This window comes from Herpailurus yagouaroundi, unplaced genomic scaffold, assembly GCF_014898765.1.
Source record: "Herpailurus yagouaroundi ecotype Mexico unplaced genomic scaffold, PumYag 208, whole genome shotgun sequence".
In the NCBI taxonomy this organism is placed as follows: domain Eukaryota; kingdom Metazoa; phylum Chordata; class Mammalia; order Carnivora; family Felidae; genus Herpailurus; species Herpailurus yagouaroundi.
This window is the reverse complement of record NW_024412439.1, coordinates 1,648,227-1,661,799: the sequence shown is the minus strand read 5'-3', so window position 1 is coordinate 1,661,799 and position 13,573 is coordinate 1,648,227. Positions and strand designations below refer to the sequence as shown.

The window sequence follows — 13,573 nt, the reverse complement described above, 5'->3', positions numbered from 1 at the left end:
TAGACTTCCGAGCGGGAGAGAAAAGGATTGTGAGCGAACGACAGGTCTGGGCGGAACTTTCCAGCGGCCTCTCCCAAGGACAATCGATTTACCAACCACTGTCGGGAAAGAAAGGAAGTGGGGCGGAGGAGCGGAAACGCACAAGGGGTCCCGAGCGCGGGGTCGTCTGGGAGTTGTAGTTCGCCGTCCCGTGGCGCTCGCACCGGGCGGATGTAGCCCGAGAAGGCGGGCGGAAGCCGGACGCCTAGGTGCGGGATTCCCTGTCGAAGCCGTGGGTCCGAAGCCCCGCGGGCTTAGGGGTGGTGGCCGGGACGCGGCAGGTGGCGCTGGCGGCTTTCGGGGGCCCCAGTTCCCTTACGGTGGACGCCAGGTGGGCGTCACCTCTGGCTTTTCCAGCATGCTTGGGCACCCGGCGGGCGGCAGCGGGCGCGGGGCCTAGGGATGATCTTCCCTGTCGCCCGCTGCGCTCTCCGCTGGCTGCAACGGCCGAGAGCCAGGACCTTGTCCCGCGCTGCCATGGAGGTGGCCTTGCGAGGCGTGCGGAAAATTCTCTGTGTGGCCGAGAAGAACGACGCGGCCAAGGGGATCGCCGACCTGCTGTCCAACGGTCGCATGAGGCGGGTAAGGAGGCGTATTTCCGATCAGCTGTGCGGGTGAGGGAGCTGTCCCTATCACCCAGCGAGACCGCGCGGCGAGCGCTGGGAATACAGACGGAGGCCGCTTCTCCCACTGCTGGGTCATTGCAGTGGCTTCCTGTCTTCTTTTCGCACTGGTAGGCATTTAAAAGCGAAGACGCTTCACCCATGTGCTTGAAAACCTTGGCTCCTCCTTGCGCACAGCCGCGGTTCCCAAACTAGTCTGATAATCGGTACTAGCTGGGACACTGGCTATTCTGTGGGTTTGGGGTGAGACCAGGGAAGGCTGTGTCTTAACAGTATTCCCTGTGATTTGAAATTTTAAGTTATTGGGAACCCCTGTTCACAGCACTATAACTTGGCGGTCAAGCCCTGTCCCAGCATTCCCAGCTAACCTGGCTCTCCCCATCAACTGCGCATCCCCTGGGTTCTGCGGCCCCACTGGCTTTACAGTCTGTAAACGCGTATTAAGAGGGCGGTACTACCTAGGCTATGGGATTAGAGGGAACAGCTGCCCTATTCCTACTAGTACAAAGTCACTCCCGAGAGACAGGCAAGTAAGGGATGAAAATTTGTTCTGGACACACTGGAGGTGCAAAGGAAGGGAAAGGTAAAAGAATTTGTAAAACAGGTGGCATGGAGATGATAAGAACTGATCAGGAAAATCTGTCAAATAAAAGTGGATTGCAAAATGGTTTTCTGGAGGCAGAAAGCAGAAGTTCCCTGCTCTTTTCTTCTTTCAAGATCTCAAGGTCCTTAGACCTCCATTTCTAGCTCGTGGAGAGTGGGAGCAAGAGCTGAGGTTGTGTCTGTAGAGTTCAGACCTCTGGCCCCTCACAGGGAGAACTCTGATAGCTTTCTCCCTAACCTTTCACTATTCAAATTCTGGGCAGCCAAAGTGACTTTATAAAACACAAGTGTGACTCCAGTAATCTCCCACTTAAAACCCACATTGCTTATCTCAATTGATGCAGAGCAAACATTTGATAAAAATGTAATCCCCTTCGTGATCTTACAGAATAGAAATCCTATGGGGCGCCTGGGTGGCGCAGTCGGTTGAGCATCCGACTTCAGCCAGGTCACGCTCTTGCGGTCCGTGAGTTCGAGCCCCGCGTCGGGCTCTGGGCTGATGGCTCGGAGCCTGGAGCCTGTTTCCAATTCTGTGTCTCCCTCTCTCTCTGCCCCTCCCCCGTTCATGCTCTGTCTCTCTCTGTCCCAAAAATTTAAAAAAAAAAAAAAAAAAAAATTGAAAAAAAAAAAAGAAATCCTAAAGGAGCCACAAAGAACCATTGGTGCTGATAAATATGTTCAGCCAAGTTATGGGATACAAGATCAACGTACACAAATCAGTAGCAATGAACAATCTGGAAAGAGAATTAAAAAAAAAACAATTCCATTTACAATAGCATTTAAAAGCACACTGGAAACTGCGACCTTCTTTATCTGGGTAGTTTTTTTCATGGTTTTATTTTTATATTCAGAAAGATGCATCTTAAAGAATTCTGTAGATTTAGTGGCAGCAGTATGGGAGTTCCTACAGATTACTTAGAGAAGGGACTTGTATTTTTTTTTTTTTTTTTTTTTTTTTTTTTAGAGTGGACAGCACTGCAAAAAAGATCACAAAAGCAGGGGCTCCTGGGTAACTCAGTTGATTGAGCATCTGACTCTTGATTTCTTTGGCTCAGGTCATGATCCCAGGGTCGTGGGATCGAGCCCCACGTCAGGGTCCTGCGCTGAGCCTGGAGCTTGCTTGGGATTCTTTCTCTCTCCCTCTCTCTCTGCCCCCTCCCCCGCTCACATGCTCTCTCTCTAAAATAAAAAGAGAAGGAGAGATCACAAAAGCTACATTCTTGATCTATCAACCGGGTGTTTTTTCTTTCCCCAGACTCCGAAACTGCTCTAAGTTTGGGGTATCCAGTTTCCCTGAGCACCTCGCCCACACATGGGATCACACATAATTGTGTGCCACCCCAAAATGGGAATTACAGGGGGGCAAGTTTGAAATGTCAGGAAAGACATTTCACATCCTCGAGGCTACCACTGGTAGAGGAGACTGCCTGCCGGAGCTCTGGTTGTGGGATCACACACATGTTATCAGACAAGTTATTTACCTGGAGAGCATCAGAACGGTGGTTTTAGACTGTTCCCAAGAGACACAAGGGACAATGGATGTGCCCCTCAGGAGTCACTTGGGACTGGACTGGGGAAACGTACCTGTAAAAGTACTTTTTTTTTTTAACGTTTATTTATTTTTGAGACAGAGCATGAACGGGGGAGGGTCAGAGAGAGGGAGACACAGAATCTGAAACAGGCTCCAGGCTCTGAGCTGTCAGCACAGAGCCCGACGCGGGGCTCGAACCCACGGACCGTGAGATCATGACCTGAGCCGAAGTCGGCCGCCCAACCAACTGAGCCACCCAGGCGCCCCCCCTGTAAAAGTACTTTTAATGCTGCTGTGGAGGACGGTGGGATCTATTCAGAGAGGGTCTGATTCGTCCATGCTCGCAGCTAAAGAATTGCTTTATAGACTGGCTTCCAGTGCTGACTGGGGCTTGTAGTGTTACTGGATTTTAGAGCCAGAGGAGCACTTAGAGGTAACTTTATTCAAAAATAAATTGATGTTCAGAAAGGCGAGTGATTTGCCTGTGCCCAGCAGTTCTACAGGTGCGGTTGTACGGCCAAAAAGTAGTAGAAGGATATGGGGAAGAGGGAGAAAGTGGGCAAGAGAATTCCGTCCTAATCCTTTCTCTGCCTCTAATTTGTGACGTGACCTTGGACTCGTCCAGGCTCATCTATTCGTCGTTATATTAGCTGACCTCAGGGTTACCTTCTCGCATAAAAACTCCATGGACTGTACCAAGCATGTGCTCGTAACTGTTTTGAGGATCCTCTTGATAACTGGCCTTAGTAATTTAGCCTAGTTTTTATCTTTAGGAAATACTGTTATTTTTCAGTATGACCACTTATCAAGGTTCTGCTTGATCTTTAGGCCGAGGAGTCATTTGTTTTCAATGTAACTTATTTATTCTTGTTTTGTGTTATAGAGGGAAGGATTGTCTAAATTCAACAAGATCTATGAATTTGATTATCATCTGTACGGCCAGGTAGGTGCTATAATATTTCTGTCCTGCAGCTGAAGTGTGCTGTTAGATCCATGGGCCATTTTGGTGTATGTTCCTCGAGTTTTTAGTTATGGCTGTAAAAATAGAAGCTGCTAACTACAGGTTGCCGCTGAACTGCTTGTACCTTAAGAGTTACTTCAAGGGGCGCTCGGGTAGCTCAGTCGATTAAACGTCCAACTTCAGCTCAGGTCATGATCTTGTGGTTGGTGGGTTCGTGCCCCATGTCGGCCTCTGTGCTGACACCTCAGAGCCTGGAGCCTGCTTTGATTCTGTGTCTCCCTCTCTGCCCCTCCCCTACCCACACTGTGTGTGTGTGTGTGTGTGTGTGTGTGTGTGTGTGTGTCTCGAAAATAAACATTAAAAAAAAAAAGTTATTTGATCAAGAAGAACAAGCCTGGCCATCATAGAAGAAGTCACTATCTTTCAAGAATAATTGCTAAGACCTAAAGATCTCTGGTTACAAACGAGTGTTTTGTAATTTATAAGGAGGTCTCTTTTTAATGAAATATGGCCCCTTCTCTTTGTAACAAGAAAGAAACTAAAACACAGTAGTTTGAGGAAACTTTAAATCCTACAAAAGGCATCATGGTGCTAGAATTACAACGGTCGTTAGTTTGGTATTTGGCTTCAAAGAGATGCATTTATGTTCATTTCTCCCCAACTAGGTTTTGTTTTGTTTTGTTTTGTTTATAGACCTAATTTTTTTAGAGCCATTTTAGGTTTTTGGAGCAAAATTGAGAGGGGGGTACAGAGATTTCCAATAGACCCCTGCCCCCCCCCATCCCCCCCCCCCCCCCACCATGATCAACATCAGATCACCAGAGTAATGCATTCTTTACCATCACAATTGTACCTACACTGACACATCATAATCACCCAAAGTCCCTAGTTTACATTAGGGTTCTCTCTTGGTGTTGTGCGTACCATGGGTTCGGACAAAAGTAGAATGTACATCCGTCATTACAGTATCATGCAGACTATTCCCACTGCCCTTAAAGTCCTCTGCACTCCATCTCTTCCTTCCTCCTCACCTCCCCTCAACCCTCGGCAACCCCTTTTTTCTCTTTAACAGAAGTTCCTCCCTTTTATTTGAATGATGTGGCAAAATATAATTGCCAAAAGACTAACTCGAATTTTGTTATCCTTCAGAATGTTACCATGATAATGACTTCAGTTTCTGGACATTTGCTGGCTCATGATTTCCAGATGCAGTTCCGCAAATGGTCAGTACAATGCCTGGGGGAAGAACTTTCTGATTATTACAGTAAGTTGTGAAATGCTGCCGGGATTTTGAGGCATGTTGATCTTACTGTATAACTTCTAATACCCAGATGACTGTCTTTGTCCATTCGGGCTGGTATAACAAAATGTCATCAACCGTGGGGGGGCTAATAAACAATAGAAATTGATTTTGCCTGGTTCTGGAGGCTGGAAGCAGGAGATCAGGGTACACGTAGACTGCTGACCTCTCACCATGTCCTCAGCTGGTGGAAGGAGCGAGGGAGCTCTGTGCGTTTTCTTTTATCAGAGCATTAATCCCATTCAGAGGCCCCACCTTCTAACACCATCACATTGGTATTAAGATTCCAGCATGTGAATTTTGAGGGGACAAACACCATGGAGACCACGGCAGTGACCTAAGATTAACTGAACCATTGTGAATTTTTACCGTGTGTTGAGAACAAACAACCACTTTGAAGTGTTATTTTCCTTAGAATAGCCAGACCTATTTCATGTAGTCGCTGTGTTACGTTTATCCTATTGCAGGCGTGCGTGAAAGGGCTCCAGAATTTCTTCTGAGCAGCTGCTCCTGTCACAGAAAGCAGAAAGTGCTTTGTGCAGAGGGTCATAGCCTTGCTTTTAATTCTCTGGCATTTTCACGTGGGACTTCTGTTGGGGATCCATCCGTGAGCTCACTGAGCGATTTTTTTCTTGTAAAAATGGAGGACTTTCCATCCTGTGCTGAGGTTGGATGTTTTGTGTTTTCATCCTCTTTTCTAGGCACAGCTGCAATCCCCTTGTCCTCTTTGAAGCAGAAATTGAAAAGTACTGCCCAGAGAATTTTGTAGACATCAAGGTAGGATCTTTTGGAAGACATACAGCACTGGAGTTGAACAACTCCAGAGTGCAAAATAATTGAACTGTGATTTCTGTATTTTGAATGCATCAGAATTTAGAGATCACGTTACCCACCAAACTTAGTGCCATGATTTTAAAAATTATTCCTACTCAGGGCACCTGGGTGGCTCAGTCGGTTAAGCGTCTGACTCTTGATTTCAGCTCAGGTCGTGGTCTCATGGTTGGTGAGATCAAGCCCCAAGTCAGGTTCTGCACAGACAGCCTGCCTAGGATTCTCTTTCTTCCTCTCTCCCTCTGTTTCTCCCCCTCCCTGCCCCCTCAAAATAAATAAATAAACATTTAAAAATTCTTCCCACTCATCGTATAAATGAGGCCACTTATTTTTTATTTGTTTATTTTCAAAGATTTTAGTTTTAAATAACGTCTCCACCAATGGAGAGGTCACAACCCCAAGATCAGGAGTCACAAGCTGTAGTAAAAATAAGCCTTTTTATTAGTAGTGGTTATTTAAATAAATCCTAGGAATAACACCGTTAAATGATTAATTCTATGTGATGAATCACTAAATTCTATTCCCGAAACCAATACGACGCTATGTGTTAACTAATTAGAACCTAAGTAAAAAAAACTTGAAACGTTGAACAAGTTAAAAAACATTAATCCTAGCTTCCATCCCAAATTAGCATGGAGAGACAACAAAGTGTAAATGGTCACGTGACAGGCGAGTTATGAGTGCTCAGGGCACCTGTAGCAGTGGTCTGCTAGCTGGGAAATCTTCTTGGGGTGAAACTCAATTAGGGATCAGTTTCGTTTTTGACCAGGACGTGATCAGAACCACGAGAGTTACAAGTGTGTGTCAGAGCTGAGGTTTAGGTCTTGTCACACTAGGGCAGGTGCATTAAACCCTCCATCTTCTAGAAGCTCACTTTCGGGTCCGTGATTCTAAGCTGGAGGGTTGTGGTAGCAGCCTCGGCATCCTTACAGGTAGTAGGAGCAGTTTCCTCAGATCGCTCCCTCTCACCAAGGCGGCGCATCCCGATAACATCACTGATGTTCGGTTTGGTCACACGTCCTTAGCGTAGAGGTGTCACCTCATGGCGACTGCGCTCTCACCGCTCTTCCCTGGCTGGGAATTTCAGAAAACTCTGGAACGAGAGACCCGGCAGTGCCAGGCTCTGGTGATCTGGACCGACTGCGATAGAGAAGGGGAAAATATCGGGTTCGAGATTATCCACGTGTGCAGGGCTGGTAAGTGACGTGGCTTCTGGGTTTCCACACCCTGGGGCCACAGAAGTAGATGGTTCCCCTGTGTGAGTGGGTCAAGGCTGAGTTCCTCCTTACAGACTCTCCCCGCTGGATCCGTCAGGCCTCACCAGCAGTGTGTCCAGAGCAAGTTACTGAACCCATGGGAGCCTCAGCCTTCTGGAAAGTCAGGCCAGTCTGACACAGTTCCTAGGGTGGCACGAGGACTAAAAGAGTTACCGAGTGGCACAGATCCCGCAGCCCAGGGCTTGTTTCGCGTCAGGTCCAAGTAGATTGCCATCTGCTTGAGAGCAGGGACTTATCATACCTTTTATAAGTATAGATTGAGTATTTGCAAGAGAATGCATATGCCGTACGGACAGTACAAAGAGTAATTCTAGAATGTTGTTCATCTGCTGTATTCTTTGTATGCTGCCTGAATATTAATAAATACTCGCTGAGATTAATTTAAATGCCTTCAACGGGGCTAATGATTGCAGGTAACTTAGCGGAAGTGATGCACAGGTCATTTTCAGGCTTCAGAGAGTGGACGGTTTCTATTTTCCCTGAGTGTTTTTGTGTTGAAAGCTGTAACGACTGCTGGGAATTTAAGTACGTTAACTTTCAGGGACAGTGTGTATGTCCTATGTTATTTCCGTGCCAGGACATGAAATTCCCTTGTAGGACCTTCTATTGACAACATTTTATTTTCCCCAAACGTCTAAGAATGAGTGAGATTAGAATCTTGAGAGGCTCATAAGGAGAATAGCTGAAATTCACTTAAATAGCTAAAATTCACACCACTGTTACTTCTGACAAAACTAAGCTTAGCGGTTACAGCAAAGTTTCCTTCTTAGGTGGCTAGCATACTGTTAATTTCACCTAATCAGAAAATTGCGTGCCTCACAACATCTCGAAATGGCTTATCTTTCATTCAAGGTGGTTTAAGAAAAGCGAGCCCTTTATGATGGGAAGGCAGTGTGGTTTGACTTTGATCTTGGTGACTCTGTTCCACAGTGAAGCCCAGTCTGCCAGTGCTGAGGGCCCGTTTCTCTGAGATCACCCCCCGAGCCGTCCAGACGGCCTGTGAGAACCTGACCGAGCCTGATCCGAGAGTGAGCGATGCTGTGGACGTGAGGCAGGAGCTGGACCTGAGGATCGGTGAGCCACTGGCAAACTCCCCTGGGGGTCTGCGTGGCACATTGGGGGTTGGGTTATGAACCAAGAATGAGGCTTGTGTGTAGATATGTGCAGCTGGCTTTGATCTTACGGTCCACCACTTTCTCCTTCCTTCCTTCCTTCCTTCCTTCCGTCCTCACTTCCTAGGAGCTGCCTTCACTAGGTTCCAGACCCTGAGGCTGCAGAGGATTTTTCCCGAGGTGTTAGCGGAGCAGCTGATCAGTTACGGCAGCTGCCAGTTCCCAACCCTGGGGTTCGTGGTAGAGAGGTTCAAAGCCATTCAGGCTTTTGTGCCAGAAATCTTCCACAAAATTAAAGGTATGGCCGGAGGAATTGTTTACGGTGTAGAACCTAAGGGCCTGGGGAGAACCAGGAGCAAAAATGGCACTAATTAAATGTGTGAGTTTTTTAGTCTTGCTGCCCTTCGTCCCACCCCATTACGATGCTCAGAATCCACTTAGTTTCCTGAATGACCCATAATCCCAAAGCCATGTTTCCTATTCCTTTGGAGTTTCAGTGCAATGTGCTTTCTTCTCTCTGTCCCATCATATGGCTTCTCTGAGTCATGCCCTTCCTGTTTGTCCCCGATACAGTAACTCACGACCACAAAGATGGTGTCGTAGAATTCAACTGGAAAAGGCATCGCCTCTTTAACCACACAGCTTGTCTTGTCCTCTATCAGCTGTGCATGGAGGTAAGAGATATTTGGAATTTTAATGATCGAGGAAAACTGTTCTGGAAGTTCCCAGGCCACTCCTTCTGTGTTAGCAGAAGTGACCCTGTTCCCTTTTCCCACTGAACTGTAGCTTTCAGCTTGCATCTCAGGACCTCACTTTTAGGGAACCTGTAGGATGAACTCCATGAAAATGGTACTAAATGATGTGAAACCACAGGAGCTGCAGACCTTGTAGATAAAGGCAGAAATTTTAAGAAATACATAGCTGAAATCTCTCCCTAAAGTAGAATGCTGTTAGCAGAGGTCACTCAGGATCCTCTAGACCTGTCTGGAACAGTAGACTCCTAGAGCTGGAAGGGGTTTGGACAGCATCTGGTCCAGCTCCCTCTTCCCCCGGTTAGATGAGATCTAGAAAGATGAAAGTCACAAACGAGCAAGTTAACTTCATCCAGGGGCAAATGCCAGGAAGGAAAAGTAGGGGGAAGGAACAGAGACCAGCCTGGGGGGCAGGAAGGGGACCGTTCTAGGCATGGTGGTCACGGAAGGCCTCTCAGGGCCACATCTGAGTGAAGGCCAGAGTGATTAGCAGGAGACAGCCAGCCACAAGGGGGCCGGGGGGGGGCGGGGGTAGAGAACACGTGTCAGTAGAGAAGTAGAGAGAGCGGCCCATCAGAGGACCACAGGCCAGTCGGTGGCCGAGTTGCGACCCTCATACTGATCGTCCACCTTGTGGTGCTGCTGCTTTTCAGCCAGTACCTGACTGCTGGCTCTAACCTGGAGGCTGCACACAGTGGTGCCTGAGAGAAACTCTGAGACCTCTACTTTGATGAGTCACATGTGCTCCCGGCTGTAGCGGCCTGGCAGGTTTATTAATTGATTTGGTGAAGGGGGAACGATGACCGGTGAGCACCGGCTGCAGTGCCAGACACGCTTTATGTTACACTATCCTGTTTAGTCCTGATAGCGCCCGTGAGGGTGGCGATCCTGTCCCCGCCTCACAGATGAGGTGGGAGAGAGTGAAGTAATTTGTGCGCACTCTAGAGCCGGTAAGGGGCACAGCACAGCTAGCTTCTAGCGTACCTGACTCTCCAGCTCCTTCCGGAGACCACCCTGCGTCCAGGAGTCACTCTGTCCACGCCTCTGCCCTTTGACCCCAGAGGTCACGGAACTACCTGGCACGTCTCTGACACTGCACATTTACCTGTTCGAGAGAAGGAAACACCCCTGTTCGCTGGGGTGCGGTGAAGATGGTCTCCACATTGGGCTTTCCAGCTTGTAGTGTACGATTTCTCCTATTTCTAACTTGGTATCATGCTGACGTTTTAAAATGTAACACCGTGCACGTGTAGGTAGGAAACAGTGCTTAGGAGATGCACAGGCTGTCGTGTTTCGCGGGCCCTGGAAGGCACCTTGGGGCTTGTAAAGTTGCCCCTCAAAGTCTTGGTTTGAGCGGGGAGGTGGTGAGGTCTCCACCACACCGCAGGCTTCGAGCCCACCTCGCTCGAGGTGCTGTCGTGGCTGGAGCAGGGGCCTCTGCTCGTGGTGAGTGTCCTCCAGAATGGTGAGCAAAGGCTACCGCAGGACAGCTAGAGAAGGTGCGCAAAGAGGTTAACGTGGCCTCTGCTTTTTCTGGCTCTCTAGGATCCCAGGGCAACCGTGGTAGAGGTCAAGTCTAAGGCAAAGAGCAAGTGGAGGCCTCAAGCATTGGACACCGTGGTATGTTCCAGATGACTGCACCGGGCGCTCGGATTGCCTGGTGCTGGGACCAGGTTTCTACGGCAGACGGTGGCCGGTGGCACAAAGCATCACCCTTCACGAGGCCAAGCGGGAGAGCCCTTGGGGAGAACAGAAACCCCAAAACAGAGGCTGCTTAGTCTTTTCGTGCTTTTTTAAGTTAATAAATGCAACGTAGCTGCTTTGTGCGGGGTTTGGCAAACAAAAAGAGGAAGACACGTCCCCTGTCATCCTTACGTAGTCTCTGATCCGATGTGAGCATCTCCTCTTCCTGTTTCTCCTCGTACACGTAATTTTTACATTGTTGTGATTAGGATAGCTTGTCTTTTTCCACCCGAGCATTTTTCTTTAACGTGTGCCTAATCTATGTAAACGTTTTTTAAAATCTGTATTCAGAGCCTACCTAAGGACAGGGTTTCTCAACTTTTTAGACCCACGAAGAGCCACCCTGCTGGACACGAGTTGGAGTTAACTACCTTAGGAGTTCCCCTTCCCAGTCACCACCAGTCAGGACAATTCAGGGTACAGTTGCCGTCAGGATTCACCCTAGAGGTTGAACATAAGAACAAACAGGCTAAGAAACACACGGGGATTGGTGGGCAGTGTGGTCTTTACCTTGGGCGTGGCCCAGTGTGTGTGTGTGTGTGTGTGTGTGTGTGTGTGTGTGTGTGTGAGCACACACGCGCGTGGGAGTGATTTGTAGGAATGACAAGGGGAGAGTTACAGACCCATTGCATAGGACAGGCATAAGTGTATTGGTCCTCACTGGTTAAATAGGCTTTGACATAGAGCCGCTGACATCGGTGGAATGTGACCAAGGGGGGAAGGACAACCGATTATCTCCCAGGAGTTTTTGAAGAATGGTATTCATCATCCAGAAGTTAGTAGGGCTCCAGTGGTTTTCCCAAAGTGTGGTTCCCAGACTGCCTGTATTAGAATCTGTGTATTGGCTTGCTGGTTAAAAAAAAAAAAAAAAAAAATGCAGATTTCTGGCCTCTGTCCCAGCCCTCTTCTGTCAGAATCCCTAGTGCTCAGGGCCCGGGAATCTTTTCTCTTCCTAAGTGATTCTTGCTTCTGCCCATCAGAGCCTGAGAACCACTGGGTTGGAATCTGCCTCTGCCTGGCAGGCCCAGAAAGCTTTCTTTGCTACAGTCTTTCTCCCTCTGCGTGACAGCCGCTGGAGTGACAGTGGCCAGACATTTGTGAAGATGAGTTGTGTGGCTGTGTTGTGCCCTCTGACTCCCACACTGCACTCTAACTTGCCTATTGACACATTTAACAGGAGCTTGAGAAGCTGGCTTCTCGAAAGTTGAGAATAAATGCTAAAGAAACCATGAGGATTGCTGAAAAGCTCTACACTCAAGGGTAAATATTTGGGAATAGAATTTGGTGCATCTTTGTCAGGGTGAAGTATTTTATTTTGCTTCATTTTCTTTTAAAGATACTATTTTTAAGTAATCTGTATACCCAACATGGGGCTCAAACTCACAATCTGAGATCAAGAGTTACATGCTCCACCCACTGAGCCAGGGTGAAAATATTTTAGAGCTTATGGGTAAATACAGACTGTCTAGATATCACCTGAGCTCTGAAGTAGAAGAATTTTGACATTGACTTTTCTGATAAGGAAAAGAGCCCGTTGAGTGAATTCACATCTCAGTGTTGACCTCTCAACAGTCCCCCCCCCCACCGCCAGGGCCTTGGCAGGTGGCAGACCACACTTTTAGTAGTCGTTTGCCATCATAAATCATCATGCTTCAGGGGTTGTGAACATCCCAGCACCATCCAGTGACGGTGTGGTCCATGCTGTGGACCGCTGTGGCAGCCACTCGCCACAGGTGACTGTCAGGCACTTGAGATTTGGGTCGTGCGAATTGGGACATGATGGAAGTGTAAAATATGCACTGGGTTTCGAAGACTTGTATGAAACAAAAGGATGTAAATGATCTCGTTAATGCCGTTTAAGTGGCTAGTAAAAAATGGTAAATTACATGTAGGGTCCACATGATGGTTTGTTAGGCAGCATTACGCTTTCTATACCTGAAAAAAATTCATAGAAGAACACCCTGTTGCTGCTCTCCAGACGCCGGCCGGGGGGGGGGGGGGGGTCACTGGCAGACCGTTCATAGATCGGGCCAGGGCTGTGTCCTGGCCACACAACGGCTGGCAGGCTGAGCCTACTGTGTTCCCCGCCTGTGCTTCCCCTGTCGTTTATCTTGTGGCTTCTTGGGGCATCTCAGCAAGAGAGCCTGCTGTCTCTCACCCCATCAGGGGGTCCCATCTGAGAACTTTTGTCAACGTAGGTAAGCTAGGTTGCCTTCAGTTGCCTTGGCTAGCTCAGATGGGACATTGCAGGTGCCACCAGGTGCTTTCAATCGAATTCGGTTGTTTCTAGAGCAATTCTAGCAATTTCTTTTTCTATTCGTTTGCCTTTGTTTTAGGTACATCAGCTATCCTCGAACTGAGACAAACATCTTCCCCAAAGACTTAAACCTGACGGTGCTCGTAGAGCAGCAGACCCCGGATCCACGTTGGGGGGCCTTTGCCCAGAGCATTCTAGAACGGGGCGGCCCTACTCCACGCAATGGGAACAAGTCTGACCAAGCTCACCCTCCCATCCACCCCACCAAATACACTAGCAGCTTGCAGGTTGGTTTCCCTAACTACTGCCTCCTAGAACCCAGGGGGAAGTGAAGGGTTAGCGGCACTTGAATTTACTCTGTGGGCTCTTACTTGAGGAACTGAGTGATTTTGAAATCTCTCTCCATTTTAGCAAAGAGATGTCAGTGTCCGAATTCTGCTGCTTCAGTGTTCTGCTTGGTGTCCGTGAATCCCCGCCCCCAGAGCAGGCTCTGCTGTCCAGCCCACTTCCCACTCTGTCAGACCCCCTGCAGCTTTGCCAAGCC

At 48.3% G+C, this 13,573-nt stretch overlaps 1 protein-coding gene across 3 annotated transcripts in view; it reads left to right on the top strand.

Moving 5' to 3' along the window:
* Window positions 1-151: 151 nt before the first annotated feature.
* The window catches only part of TOP3A (DNA topoisomerase III alpha), a 28,246-nt gene continuing 14,824 nt past the window's right edge, over window positions 152-13,573 (top strand). The window contains exons 1-11 of one of the 3 annotated variants that reach the window (XM_040453039.1): window positions 152-621; window positions 3,680-3,739; window positions 4,907-4,980; window positions 5,759-5,834; window positions 6,976-7,084; window positions 8,096-8,239; window positions 8,405-8,575; window positions 8,851-8,951; window positions 10,575-10,649; window positions 11,950-12,032; window positions 13,109-13,316. In XM_040453039.1, the coding sequence (XP_040308973.1) occupies window positions 442-621; window positions 3,680-3,739; window positions 4,907-4,980; window positions 5,759-5,834; window positions 6,976-7,084; window positions 8,096-8,239; window positions 8,405-8,575; window positions 8,851-8,951; window positions 10,575-10,649; window positions 11,950-12,032; window positions 13,109-13,316 (1,281 nt within the window). In that variant the 5' untranslated portion in view covers window positions 152-441. The remainder of the gene's footprint in view (window positions 622-3,679; window positions 3,740-4,906; window positions 4,981-5,758; window positions 5,835-6,975; window positions 7,085-8,095; window positions 8,240-8,404; window positions 8,576-8,850; window positions 8,952-10,574; window positions 10,650-11,949; window positions 12,033-13,108; window positions 13,317-13,573) is intronic. The other 2 variants (XM_040453040.1, XM_040453041.1) reach the window with 2 other exon arrangements.